The sequence below is a fragment of the Octopus bimaculoides genome, chromosome 5 (assembly GCF_046866305.1).
Source record: "Octopus bimaculoides isolate indiv1 chromosome 5, ASM4686630v1, whole genome shotgun sequence".
Lineage (NCBI taxonomy): Eukaryota > Metazoa > Mollusca > Cephalopoda > Octopoda > Octopodidae > Octopus > Octopus bimaculoides.
The window spans coordinates 13,800,522-13,815,521 of NC_142932.1; the positions used below are offsets into that span (position 1 = coordinate 13,800,522).

Below are 15,000 nucleotides of genomic sequence, written 5' to 3' on the forward strand. Positions count from 1 at the left end.
CAGGGCTGGCAAGCTGGAAGCTGCACCAGACTCTAGTCTGATATGGCATCGTTTCTATGGCTAGATGCTCTTCCTAATGCCAACCACTCTGAGATTGTAATGGGTGCTTTTAGATGCCAGTATATATAATTCTCTATATTAAATACTCAATATTTCATATATTCAATAAGACATTCAATACTTCATTTCATTTTACCATTTATTTTTATATTATATATTATATATTCCATATTCTACATCCCACATTAATTTTACAAGAATATAAATAAAACATAAAAAACAGACAGAGTTGGAACTCTTTTAAATAAAATAATATATTCCTCTATACACGATCATACAAAACCCCCTTTTTTTGTATTCATTTTTATTCACACACACACACACACACACACATATATATATATATATATATATATATATATATATATATATATATATAAAAGCTTTAGAGGTGCCAAGTGTATTTGTACCCGACATAGAAAAAAGTAAATTTTTAACACAATATAGCTGTGAAAACAGCCAAGAAAAATTGGGCATTTATCCTTAGAATACAAGGAAAAGAAAGTTGCCAGCAGGCAGCTACAGAGAAGAGAACCCTGTATCTCTGAGATACCGGTTGAGTGATCTGTACCATTAAGCTAAGCAGCCCTTGATTGATGACAATTACAGTCAATTTTAATGCTATGTAATAACCTCTTTTGGGAATGTGGGAACATTTTGTTGCCATCTGTTGGTTACTTTTTGTCTGTCTCCTAAGGGTAAATGCCTAATCTTTCTTGGCTGTTTTCAAAGCCATACTGCTTTCAAATTTTACCTTCTTGTCTGTGAAATACATGCACACATATACATTTGCATGTGCATGCATGTATACACACACACACATGAACAGACGAGCAACCTCTAGTTTGCTTTGTTATTATGGGATTCTGTGTTCTTTGACACTGTGCAGTATTTTGGTTAGTTGCCTTCTTCTGTTGCCTAGGCCAAGCAATTCCTTGGGAATGAAATTGGTAGAGAAAGATTATATGGAAACCAGTCTTGTGTGTATGTACATACATATATATGTACACACACACACACACATATTGATGTTGTGGCATTTTCAAATGGATTGATTCAGAGAACTGGTTGGTTTGTTTGCCGAAATTCTTGGCACCCATTCAGCAAATGAGATTCTCTCCATCTTGTATATTATTATCAATCCATAAAAAGCAAACTACTGCATCTTTTTCTCTTATTTACCTTCTTTTTTTTTTTCTAACTGGGTGAAATGATTATTTTTTTTTCCTTTCTTTTACATAGTGGAACATCATTAGTGATAGTTTCTGGTTAGTGTGCGTGCACTTTTCCACACATATATATACCTCAACTCCCTTCTGTGTTGTGTACCATTGTCTTTGTTGCCTAGGAAGAAAAACCATCTATAGCTGCCTACAAATAATCAAGTGTATAAATGTGTAGTCGGTATTTGAAACTCTCTTACACTCACTCTCTCTCTCTCTCTCTCTCTCTCTCTCTCTCTCTCTCTCTCTCTCTCTCTCTCTCTCTCTCTACATATATATATATATATATATATATATATATAATAATAATAATATTAGGGACAAAATCCAAAATTACAGGTAAAAACTCAATTAAAATCAATTTATAAAAAATTAAAATTAAATTGATAGTGGATTTTCATCGATGTGTTCTTGATACTTGGTTATTTTCCCTAAAACTATATATATATCTGCATGTATGTATATGCATGTAGATGTGTGTGTGTGTGTCTGAACACATACACATAGTTTGTGTATGTATGTATGTATGTATGTTTGTATGTATGTGCATTTAAGTATGTATGTTTGTATAGGTATGTGTGTATATGAATGTATACTTCTGTATGTGTATCAATATGTGTATATATCAATATATACATACACACCCAATAAATATATATATATACACACACATACATAAACACACACACACACACGCACACACACACATATATACATGCATGTATGTATGGAGATGTGTGTGTGTATGTGTGTGGACTTGTAATATGTACAATGGCAGGTGGAGTAGCGTCAATCTTCTGCTCTAAGATTACCTGTAATAAATAAATGACCTATGATGTAAAGCACATAGCAAAACATTTTGGGTGGAGATATATATACTCAGTTTAACTGACCCCATTTATGGACACTTATCTGAGGACAGAGAATTCATTCAAGTACCCAGGTAGCATTTATTAAATTTGCTGATACGAAACAGAAAATTAAAACTGGTTCAGCATGTTTAGCATTCTTTTATTAGCCAATCTCCATACTGGCTGTCAGAGCAAGCATGGCTGTGTTGGTTAAGAAGTTCACTTCCCAACCACATGGTTTCAGGTTCAATCCCACTGCATAGCAATGTGGGCAAATGTCTTCCACTATTGCCCTAGGACAGCCAAGACCTTGTGAGTGGGATTTGGTAAACTGACATCGAAAGCCCATTGTATGTAATAGATCAGGATGCAGGTGAATCAGGCATTTAAATGACCATCAAGAGTCATAGAATCATGAACATGCACATCCCGTTGAATTTTGAATGTTCGTGTATTTACCTGATGAAAAATGCTTTTTTCTGATGATTGGAAACAGCTGTAGTGAAGTGACACATTATCCATCTGTTATCTATTCATATGAATAAATATATATACATGGTGGCAATGAAGTCACTATACAGTTACTTACAATAACAATTACGACAAAGCAATTAATCAACAGTCCAGAAATTTATTATTAAAATCGTTCTGGTTAATTCAGGTTAATAACAGGAAAATGCTATGGTAAACAATAGTATATTAATTATCGATTCTGTTCAAACTGCAAGCCGACTGCTTCAATGCATTCCCTACAACATAAGAGAACTGTACAGTGACTTTACTTCCACCCCTGTATATAAATAAATGTTTATGTGTGTATATATGAGAAAAGAACATGTGCTTTGAGTTAGTACTCAGATATTTTAAGTGTTACATATGTTTCAGTATTCAACAACACATGACACCACACTATAGATGCAACCACTAGATGCAGCTTATTGGGCAAGCATCGAACAAGCACATCATCAATGTGGTTTAATTGTCGCACATCAAGCACCTCCAATCATACCCATATATTACATGTTATACACATACACACACACACACTCGTGGAGGTGTTGGGCCTCATGGAGGCAAAGTGGCTGAGTTCCTTTTGAATGTTGGGCCTCACAGAGGCAATGGCCAAGACCTTTGGCATTATGTTGTGCTTGAGAAGACCCATCAAGCCAAGCAAAATTGCAGTTGTGGCAGATACCGATGTCACGCAAATGGCACCTGTGCCGGTGGCACGGAAAAGCACTCGTTACACTCTGGAAGTGGTTGGCATTAGGAAGAGCATCAAGCCATAGAAAACCATGTGAAATCAAACTGGAGCCTGATGCAGCCTTCAGTCAAACTGTCCAACCCATGCCAGCATGGACAACGAACATTAAATGATGATGACATACATATAGGATACTCTAACAGTTCTGACAGCTTACTGCTTTTGGTTCCAGACTTTTGCACAAGACCTGCAATTTTAAGATGGAGTAAGCAGTGAGTCAGTTACTTCAACTCTAGTACTTGACTGGTACTTTATTTTATTGACTCCAAAAAGGATGAAAGGCAAAGTTGACATAAGTGGTGTTTGAACTCAAAATGAAACAGCTAAAGAGAAAGCTACTAAGCAATTTGTCCGACACGCTAATGATTCTGCCAGCCTGCCACTTTAATAATAACGATAAGAATGAATACAAATGATCTGCGGACAAATTTTAGTAGGCCAGAGTTCGTGTTTTGGTTGTGGTGGCAGGTGAGTGGGTGTGGGGGAGTAATGTTTTGTTTTTTTTATGATGCTGGCATGAGTGAAAAAAAGAGGAGACTAAAAGAAAGAAATGATGAGGACAAAGGTTAAGTGAAAGGTTCTTGTGAAAATTAGGACCAAACAACTAAGTCATTCTTTCTTTCTTTCTTTCTTTCTTTTTATTTTGTTCAGAATTCTTTCTTCATCTCCATTCTTTGTTGCTGTTTCTCTTTTTTTCTTCATTTTTGCTTGTATTTTTTTTCTTCTTTTTCATTTTGCTTTCTCCCATGTTCCTTCTGCCCCACCTTTTTTTTTTTTTTTGACAGAAGGGGTAATTCCCCCCCATCTTTAACATTTTTCTATCATGGCTTCTTCCACTGTAGTCTTTTTATGTTCTCTTCTTCCATGGTAAATATAACCATTTTTCGATTTGTGGTTAGCAAAAGGCTTATTAACGAGTTGTGAGAAGAATGGTTGCACTAATGGCAAAACATTTGTGTGTGTGTGTGTGTGTGTGTGTGTGTGTGTGTGAGCATAACACAACAACAACAACAACAAAATAATAATAATATAAAACTAGGAAGAGAGAAAAAGAGAGAGAGAGAAAGAGGTGAGAGGGCTATTTGGCAAATTGTGCTAAACTGCCCAGCCATTGCATCTCAGGAGTAAAAATAAAAAGAAAAAATGAAAAGAGAAAACCCATTAAGATCAGAAAGCTGTGAATCTAAATGGAGAATTGCTGTTTTCCTTGCAGGCATCTAACTCCATTTGGGTAGTATGATGGTTATTTGAATATTCTGCTAGTGAAAGCTGATCACGTGGGGATAGAATTTTGTCTGTGTGTGTATGTGTGGCTATGACTGTGTGTGTCTGTTTTGAAATCTAAATACACAGGAAGTAAAATGAAAACTCTGGTGTACCTGTGATTGTGAGACTAAAATAGAGAAATGCCTGCTGTTTATTATCGGTTGCTGCTTATCAAAAGACAGTGAACTAGTGCCTGGTGGTGCTACTGTGGCTTGCATGAGTAATAAATCATAAAGAACTCTTTCTGTCTTTAGGAAAGGGAAAAAAAAAAAAAAAGAAAAGATCTATTACTTCTTTACTTTTTCTCTGTTGTCGGTCATTAAGTTATCTATAGTATTATTATTATTATTATTATTATTATTATTATTATTATTATTATTATTATTAAGGTGGTGAGCTGGAAGAATTATTAGCACACTAGGCAAAACACTTAGCAGCATTTTCTCTGTCTTTACATTCTGAGTTCAAATTCCACCAAGGTCAACTTTGCTTTCATCTTTTTGGGGTTAATGAATTAAGTACCAGTCAATCACTGGGTCCAATGCAAGCAATTAGCCCTCTAGTTGCAGGCCGTGTGCCTTTCGTAGAAAGGATTATTATTATGCATATGTCCCCTCTTTTTCAGTGTAGACCGTGTATACTTTATTTTTTTCCCCTATGTAAACCCGCACACTTTATGTCTGTCTCTGTATTGTCCCCCTTATCCTTCGCCCTTGTGGCAAATAAATGAAGTCATCATCATTATTATTATTGTTATTATTATTATTATTATTATTATTATTATTATTATCATCATTATTCAGGCAGCGAGCTGGCAGAAACATTTGCATGCCAGGCAAAATGCTTAGTGGTATTTCATCTGTCTTTACATTCTGAGTTCAAATTCCACCAAGGTCGACTTTACCTTTCATCCTTTTGGAGTCGATAAATTTAGTACCAGTTGCATACTGGAGTTGACCTAATGGACTGGCCCCCTCCCCAAAAGTTTTGGGCCTTGTACCTCAAGTATAAAAGATTTTTATCATCATCATTATTGTTATTTTTTTTTTTTTTCTATTCGATTGAGATTGAAAAACTGGTTGCTCAAGTTCATACATGTGTCCCTTTTTTGGCCATAACATATGGTGATTCCTCTCTTCTTTCAAGCCTTTCTTGAACCAATATTAGGGTCCATAAAGGTTTCATTTTTAGTATTCTCGTTTGTGTGAGCAGTTGAGTTTATTTCAGATATTCTCATTTTAAAAATCATCTCCAACTAATTGTTGAGAGGATGTTTGTGTTGCCTTGGCGGAGGTTTGCTCTCTCTGAGTGCTCGATTTTCTTCTTGATGTTTCCTTCCTTACTCTTCCCAGAAAAAGTATGAATATCACAACTTCTCATTGCGTTTCTACTGGCCCTTTTTGTTGAAATACATCGCCTTTCTTTCAATTAATTTGGAAAGTAATGAAGAATTTGGTAAAATATCTTTGTCATTATTAACCTGGTGTTTGGGACATAAATTAGCATAAAGCTTTGATGGTAGAAGGTTTTTAATTTAAATCCTATTAAATCAGGAAGCTTGTGTCTTCACAATATCTTGCTAGTGGTTGTGGTTTTAAGGACCTGTGACTTTTTACTGAACTTCATAGCAACAGTGTTTGAAGTAGTAATAGTTTTTTAACTTAACCTTTTAGCTACCATATTTCTGTTAAAATAATTCTGTCCTTGGTTTAATTAGTTTTGAAATTAATGAAGAATTTCGTAAAATAACTTTGTCATTGTTAAGCTGGAATTTGAAACATAAATTAACATGAAATTTTAATGGAATGGTTATAATTTAGGTCATTATAACCTTTTTGTTGCAATAAGCGATGATGATCATGATGATGATTTCTGTCAAAATACACTTTCTTCCTTTCAGTTGATTTTGAAAATAAGAAGTTACTAAAATAGCATTATTTACCACTTAACTCCCTAACCTCCCTATTGTTATTGGTAAACTAAAGGCAAATAATCCTGAAATGATTTATAAAAACCAAGTCTTGTATGCTTAAGCAAAAACATTGTTGTTATTATTATTATAATTACCTTTTCTTTTCTCTTCAGATGCTCCCTGCGAGCCGAGTGTAAAGAGGCTGACCAAGACCTTCGGTGGTTGCCATATACTGGACAGAACTGCTCGGCGATCACCAGTCACTCACCATCTCAAGTGCAGATCAGGAAACTTGCGCAAAAAACTGTCAAAGTATGTACTGCATTTTTATTGTTTTATATTGTTTTAACAAGCCATTTCAGGCTAAAATATTCTGCCTGTTTTATGTACAGACTTGACCTCTCACACCTATCCTACAATGTCATTCTAAAAATAAGCACTCCCATCCCTGGAATCCTAAATGTACAAGATAATACAGGATTAATTCAAAACAATGAGAATAAATAAACATTACATTTGACAGAGTAATCTGGATGCTAAAGGTTTAACCCCCAAGTCAACTCCAATCTAAAAGATATAAGTCATGTACTTACATCTATTATTCAGTTAACTATACTCCCCTTTCTTATCTGCTTTGTGATACTGCCAATTTAATAAGTCATTTGTATATCTCTATATACTGCCATATCATGCTGAGAGCACCGGTTCTTGTCCGATCACCGAAGTTAAGCAACATCGAGCTTAGTGAGTACTTAGATGGGTGACCGCTTGGGAAACCTAGGTGCTGTAAGCATCCCACACTAGGTGCAGGAGTGGCTGTCTGGTAAGTAGCTTGCTTACGAACCACATGGTTCCGGGTTCAGTCCCACTGCATGACCTCTTGGGCAAGTGTCTTCTACTTTAGCCTCAGGCCGACCAAATCCTTGTGAGTGGATTTGGTAGACGGAAACTGAAAGAAGCCCGTCGTATATATGTGTATGTGTTTGTGTGTCTGTGTTCGTCCCCCCCAACATCGCTTGACAACCGATGCTGGTGTGTTTAGGTCCCCGTAACTTAATGGTTTGGCAAAAGAGACCAATAGAATAAGTACTTGGCTTACAAAGAATAAGTAAGTCCTGGGGTTGATTTACTCGACTAAAGGCGGTGCTCCAGCATGGCCACAGTCAAATGACTAAAACAAGTAAAAGAGTAAAAGAGAAAGAGTATAGTCCTCTTATCTACGGAATTGGTCCCTTGTAAAGACATTGGCATTTAAGTTCAAATCATTTGAGTGCTACTAAGTGTTTTCTATACCAAGAATCTCTGGATCTCACCTGTTGATTCTATATACATAGTCTATATATACATAGCATATGTATTACCATCTTTTGCCTCCTCTTCCGTGACCTGCACTTACATTCACTTCTGTCCTGATCTCTACCATCTATCACTCTCCTTTCACAATCTTGCACACTCATTTACCTACCCATTCATCCTTAGTTCTTTACCTCTATTCTCTCTCTATACATCTTCTTGAACCCTGAGGGTAAATCCTGATACCTGGTCTCTACTTCCTTCTTTTTCTGCTGGAGAAGCCATGTATCTCCTCTACAGCAAGACATCTGTTCCTGTCCCTCTTTCATACTTTAACCTCTCAGGACTCAGCTCAACGCCACCTCCCTTGATACTATACCACTATTCTGTCACAGGGCCATGTCTTGCAAATTACTTGATGACCTCACTATTGTAGGTCCCACCAAAATGACACCCAGTCCACCTTGTAAACTGCTTGGCATTAAGAAGCGTCTCCAGCTGTAGAAACCCTACTGAAGCAGACATTGGAGAGCAACACAGCCCTCTGGCTTTTGGATCTTGTGAAACTGTCCAACTCGTACCAGCATGGAATACACTTAGACAAGGATGTTAATGCTACCTTTGCTTTTCAGGATCAATAAGAAGTACTGGGGTTGATTTAATTGACTCAGTCCTTTTCCCTGAAATTGCTTGCCTTGTGCCAAAATTTGAAATCAAAATTATGATAACATGTCAAGAAAATTAAACATCTTTTCATGGTGGACTCATGTCATTGACACCAGCAGGAAGCCATTGCTTACAAACCAGCAAATGTGAAGGAAACACACACACACACAAATATCACCATCATTGTTTAGCGTCCAATTTTCCATGCATGCATGTCGGAATGAATTTGCTGAGGCAGATTTTTTTATGGCTGGATGCCCTTCCTGCCACCAACCCTCATCTGTTTTTTTTTTGTTTTTTTGCTTTTTTTTTATCAAGAAAGTTAATATCCCAGAGACCAAATATGTCAGAAGGTTAGAAACAAAGGACACCACTTGCTTACAACTATTATGCAGTACCAAACCAAAGAGACATTAACACACATACATACATATATGATAGTTTTCTTTCAGTTTTTGTCTCCCAAATACACTCACAAGGCTTTGGTCAGCCTGGGGCTATAATAATTTACCTACTCTAAAAACTAGAGTACACATGGTGATTTAAAAAGTAATTACTGTGGTTACATTTTAACTAAAGCGCACACTCCTGACAATTTAGGTGTTGGCCAAGTGGAGTAGTATTGTTACTATTACCACTACAACTATTATTGTTGTTGCTAATGCTACTGACGATGATGATGATGATTCTAGGTATAAATAAATATTTATCTTCAAATCACCTTGAACAAATGACCAATTTAATCTCAGAGATGCCAGTTGTATTGCTCTTACTAGGGAATTTCTGTTTCTTTGTCGGTAGTGGTGGTGGTGTTGGTGGTAGTTGTTCTCAGCCCCATCACTGCTCCAATCTCTTTATGCTCACACATACATAATTACATACATACAAATAAACACGCATATACATATGCATGCATATACAAAATTGTTTAAGCAGAAAATTAATCCAAATTCTAAGAAAAAAGCAATTTTTTTCAAAATATTGTTTCCTCTTGTTTAGCTTTCGTTATTATTTTCGTTATTTATAATAGTAGTGGTAGTAATAGTATTATTATTATTATTACCAATATTATTATATTAGAAAAATATTAGTAGTCGTAGTATTTCTATTCTTAATATTTTATTTTATTTGTTGTTATCACTATTTTCTTGTTCATTAGTATACTTTTCTTTTTTTCTTTTTTTTTTGCTTTGTTTTATTTCTTTAATCACAGTTGATAGACCCTACAACACAATTTTTATGTTATTACAGCAGTAGTAATAGTAGTGGTAGTGGTAGTAGTAGTAGTAGTAGTAGTAGTAGTAGTAGTCATCGTAGTAGAAGTAAAAGACAAGGAAAGTAAAGAATGCTTTCTACTGCCAAACAATTGGTTCCTTTTTTAATACCATAATAACGGTATAACAAAGGATAGAAAAACGATGTAGGTAGTGGCGGTGGTGGTGGTGGTGGTGGTGGTGGCAACGGCGGCAGCAACAGTGGCATTGGTATCAAAGATGTTATGGTAACGTAGTGATGGAGGTTGTGGTGGTGTGGAGTGTAAAAGTAAACACACCAAACAGCAATGTAAAAAAAGATCAGTAAAATTAGTTCATGAATAATAATAATAATAATAATCATAAAGAGGAAAACTAAAGAAATATTTATACTTTTTGAAGAATAACCAATAATGGCTTGCAACAAAAAAAAAAATCTTTAAAAAAATAGGGAAATTGGAAGAAATGATACAATGCCAGTTAGGCTAAAAAATGCTTTACTGTATTTAGGTTTGTCTTTTGGTCTAAGTTTTAATAGGGTTGGCTCTGTCTTCCAGTCTTTTGTTGGTGTTTGCTAAGAATTAGGGGCCTCTTATGCCTAGACTCGTTGATTGATAGAGACTGTACCATCTCCCCAACTACTTTGCAGTAGGGAGACTGGAGCTTTGGGGCTTTTTTTTTTTTTTTTTTTTGGTAAGGTATGTAGCTGGAGTTTCTGTGAAGAATGCCTTCACAAAGTATGGTTAACACCGACTTTGCTGCTTCCACATCAGACCTGGCTACTAATTGTCCCAAGGTGTAAACCTTGTACATACAAAATAAAAGGATTGTTTTTTGTTCGGATGTTTCTTGTTCCGATATTTTTTCCTTCTAACATTTATGTAAGGAATTCTGTGGCACCCTTCCGGTGCCAACCAATTTTCCTCTTACAATTGGTGACTCCGACGTGATGACATCACTACAGGTATTTTGTAGAGGAAAGAGATGTCCATGAAACCCTTTGCTGGCCCTCTCAGACTAAACACGCTAATGTGGTAGATATGAGAAAGCATTTATAGAGTAGCAAATGATATCATAGTCATCATTTAACATTCTTTTACCATACTGGCACTGGTTGGATGATTTGACAGGATCTGGTGACCTGTAGGGATATGCAAAACCCTAGTGTCTGATTTGGTATGGTTTCTACAAATGGATGTCCTTCCTAGTGTCAGCTACTTCATAGTGTGTACTGAGTGCATTTTTCAAGGCACCAGCACTTGTGAGGTTGCCAAGTTACTTACAAGTCAGAAAAAGAGAACAAGGGAAAAAAGGGTGGGTGGGTGGAAATTAAACTAAAAATGAATTTTAAACATCATGATGATGATGACAATGATGATCATGATCATGATGACAAATGATTATTTTGATGATAGCTTCGTTTTGCAAGTGCCAATCATCACATGATCATGTGACCGGCCAGGCTATCAGAGGTTGTTGCACATCGCCGGTCACAATGCACTTTACATTGTTTTAGCCTTCAAATGATGCCTCCCTGCTGGCTATGTGAGTGGACCAACAATCTCTGCTGATCAAAGGGGTACTGGAGCGATGTGAAATGAAGTGTTTTGCTCAAGAACAAAACACGCCAACCAGTCAGGGAATCAAACCCACAATCTAGTGATTGTGAGTGCAACAGCCTAACTGCTAGGCCATGTGCCTTCATGAGCCAGTCGTAACTTCTGGAAAAGCTTTGATGGTACCTTAGTGTCTCTAGTACCTCTAAGAAAAAACTGCTCTTTGAGCTCCAGCCTTATGAAATCTGTGAATGCTTTATTACATCAATTTACACCTGCTTAGAATACTTTCAGTACTCAGCTCTGTTTCTCCACCTCTGCTCTAGAACCTATATACATTTTGGTCAGCAAAGGTTGAAAATGTTTAAACCAGAAGTCAAAACTGGCCTGGTTCATAGAAATGAAAGCAGCTCTAATATCACAGCACATGATAACAGATTCCAGAATATTATTGTACTGCTAGATAATACTTACACACCATGTTGCCAATATTAGTTAAGTTGTACCATTCTGAGTTAACCCTTTTGCATTTAAGCTGGTCAAATCTGACCAAAAGATTCAACTTGTTTTATGTTCAGAATGACCAGATCCAACCTTTTACACCTTGATAGATCGCTGACCACTACATTTATATTCTTTTTCTCCTTGTTTCTCTCCTTATTTTGTTCTGAGTTCTTTTCAGTTGAAGAGCGTAAGCTCGAAACGTCAAAGACTTTCTCTATTCCCGAACGTTAAACTAATACATCCATTTGTTGTTTACACCACCTGTCTTTGTCTGTTGTTTTTTTCGTAAATTCTCCCTTTTACACTTACCCTACAATGTCATTGTGAAAACAAGCAATCACATCATTGAATGGTAAGCGCAATGGTGCCAGTTGAATATTGAGATCAATGAAACCAACTTATTCCCTCCCCTGAAATTGCTAGCCTTGTGCCAAAATTTGAAGCCATTATTATTATTAATTGTTATTATAGATAATCTCCTCCTCCTATCCTCTTCTTTCTCTTTTCATTCTCCTCCTCCTTTCTTTCTCTTCCCTTCCTCCCCCTTCCTTATCAATATTGTTATTACTCTTATAGGTATTATTCTTATATTGATAAGTGTGTAAGAAAACGTTATTTTGAAGAAATAAAACCCAAAGTGTAAAATAAATGAAATTCTTTGTTTATTTTGCACACTGTGTGTGCATATGTGTGTGTGTGTGTTTGTAATTTTGGCACAGATTCCTTCGTTCAGTCTTCACTTTCTACCCGTACTACTAGTAGCGGGAGCGTTCCTTATGTTCGTCTGTTTTTATGAAGCCATTCTGTTATGTTGAGAGTATTTTGGCAAATTGTTCCAGTCCTTACATTTAGGTTCTTCCCTTAAAAAAAGAGAACGAAAAAGTAAAAATATTCATGGGTGTATGTGTGTTGTAATATATGCTTGTATGTATGTATGTTGTATGCATGTTTGTAAGTATCTTGTGTGCACGTATTGTATGTGTTGTGTGTATGGATGCATGTGTGTATGTTTGTGTTGTATGTGTGTTTTTCTTGGAGACTGATGGTTTACAAGGAATTATATAATGCATGAAAATTGTACATGCATAGAAACAGCTTCGTGTGTGTGTGTGTGTGTGTGTGTGTGTGTGTGTGTGTGTGTGTGTGCACTGGGTAATCTTACTCATTGTGTGCATATGAAACTGGCAGAGAGTCTATATAAAAGTATTTGCAGGCACATCTCCTGTTTTCTCTCTCCTTTCTCTCTAATCCTACCTCTCTCTCCCCCTCCCTAAATAGTTATATAGATATTTGTTTCAACATAAATAATGTTTATCTATATTGTTGTATAACATATAATGCTACATATCATGTATATATATAATGCTATACAACACTTATGTGCATTATCATTATAAAACACACACACACACACACACAAAGCTCTCTCTTTCTCTCTCTCTCTCTATATATATATATAGCTTTATAACATTGCTGTAAAACATACATATATTGCTATATCATATATATTATTATATAACATACACACACACACACTGCTATATAAGATATACACAACGTATTGCTAAATGGTGTATTAGTCATTCATATTTGTTATAGAATAATTTATATTGTAAGTCTGATCATGATTTTCCCTATCTCTTTTTTACAGATCACTCTGCAAGTGATGAATCTTCCTCAGGTGAGGGGCCAGTACGAGTGCGCCTTCTCTGCTTACGGCCGCAACCACACATTGACTACAAATGCTCAGAAGGCCCGCGACCAGGTGATCTGTCGCACACCCATCAGTAGTAAACTCCCTCCAATTCCAACTGGCAAAGGTAAGTTGTCTTCCTCTTTTATTTTTCTCTGAACCCTATCTTTCTCTTTTTCTCTCTCTGAACCCTATCGTTAGTTTGTGAGGTCATTTCTATAATTCTTTTTAATCAACAATAAGCTATGTTGTTTGATATTTGTCTTTCCATTTTCCCTTAAGGGACCAGGATTTTTAGCAATTTACTGTACTTAAGAAGTCACATCAAATTATGTAAAATTGTGGCCATCCATACATACAGGCATGTCCTTTATGACCATGCTGCCCCCCCCATGCCCTCTTGCAGCTGAGAAGTCTTTGTCTTGCAGGTGCTAGTGCCACATAAAATGCACTCATGCTGTGTAAAATGCAGTCATGTCAGTACCACATGAAATGCCCTCATGCTGATAGCACATAAAAAGCACCCAGCACACTCTGTAAACTGGTTAGCATTAGGAAAGGCATGCAGCCAAAGAAACCATCCCAAAACAGACCACTGGAGCCTGGACTGCTCTCCAGCTGCCCAACCTATGGCAGCATGGAAAACAGATATTAAATGAAGATGATGATATCACACCCTTCCAAATGCATTTTACCAAGTGCATATGACACTTTTAGTGGAGGAAGTGGATATTCAACATTTTATAAATTTGCCACAAAAGCTGTTTAACCTTTCAGCATTCAAATTGGCCATATCAGGCCCAAATATTATACCTGTTTTCTGTCAAATCGACTGGATCAGGCCTCTTACAACTATCCTGCAATGTCATTCTAAAATTAAACAAATACATCATCGAAATCTCAAAGCTAAAGCTACAAGATAATGTATGATTAATTTGAAAACAGTGTGAATAAATAAGCATTATATTTGACAGAGTAATCTTAATGTGAAAGGATTAGCTTGGTCATATCTGGACGAAATATTCTACCTGTACTGTGTTCAAACTGACCAGATCAGGCCTCTCACATATACCCTGCAATGTCATTCTAAAATTAAAATGCATCATTGAAATCTTGAAGCTACAAGATAATGTATAATCAATTGAAAACAATGTGAATAAATAAGTGTTATATTTGACAGGGTAATCTGTATGCTAATGAGTTAAATTTTAACAAAGAATTTTGATGTTTTATTATTGTATCTTTTGTGTGTTATTAAATTATTTACAAATTTGAACACCTATTTAAGTGAACTATACCAAACAAAATTATCTGGCAGCTCTTTGTTTCTACTACACTTGGAATCCTTGATTCCCATCCCTTGCTTGTTAATTACTGAATCTCCTAACTTAAATTTCAATGTCAAAGTTCATTAATTTAATTAAGCTCTACTTTCCTCTGCCTAGATAAAGATGAGGTT

General features: G+C 36.0%; 1 protein-coding gene and 1 pseudogene across 1 annotated transcript in view; both read left to right on the plus strand.

Annotated features, from left to right (window-relative positions):
- The window catches only part of LOC106878623 (plexin-A2), a 758,495-nt gene that overhangs the window by 516,622 nt on the left and 226,873 nt on the right, over window positions 1–15,000 (plus strand). The window contains exons 6-7 of the mRNA XM_089351892.1: window positions 6,750–6,888; window positions 13,500–13,668. Coding sequence (XP_089208018.1) covers window positions 6,750–6,888; window positions 13,500–13,668 — 308 coding nt within the window. The remainder of the gene's footprint in view (window positions 1–6,749; window positions 6,889–13,499; window positions 13,669–15,000) is intronic.
- On the plus strand, window positions 7,251–7,369 carry LOC128247964 (5S ribosomal RNA; annotated as a pseudogene).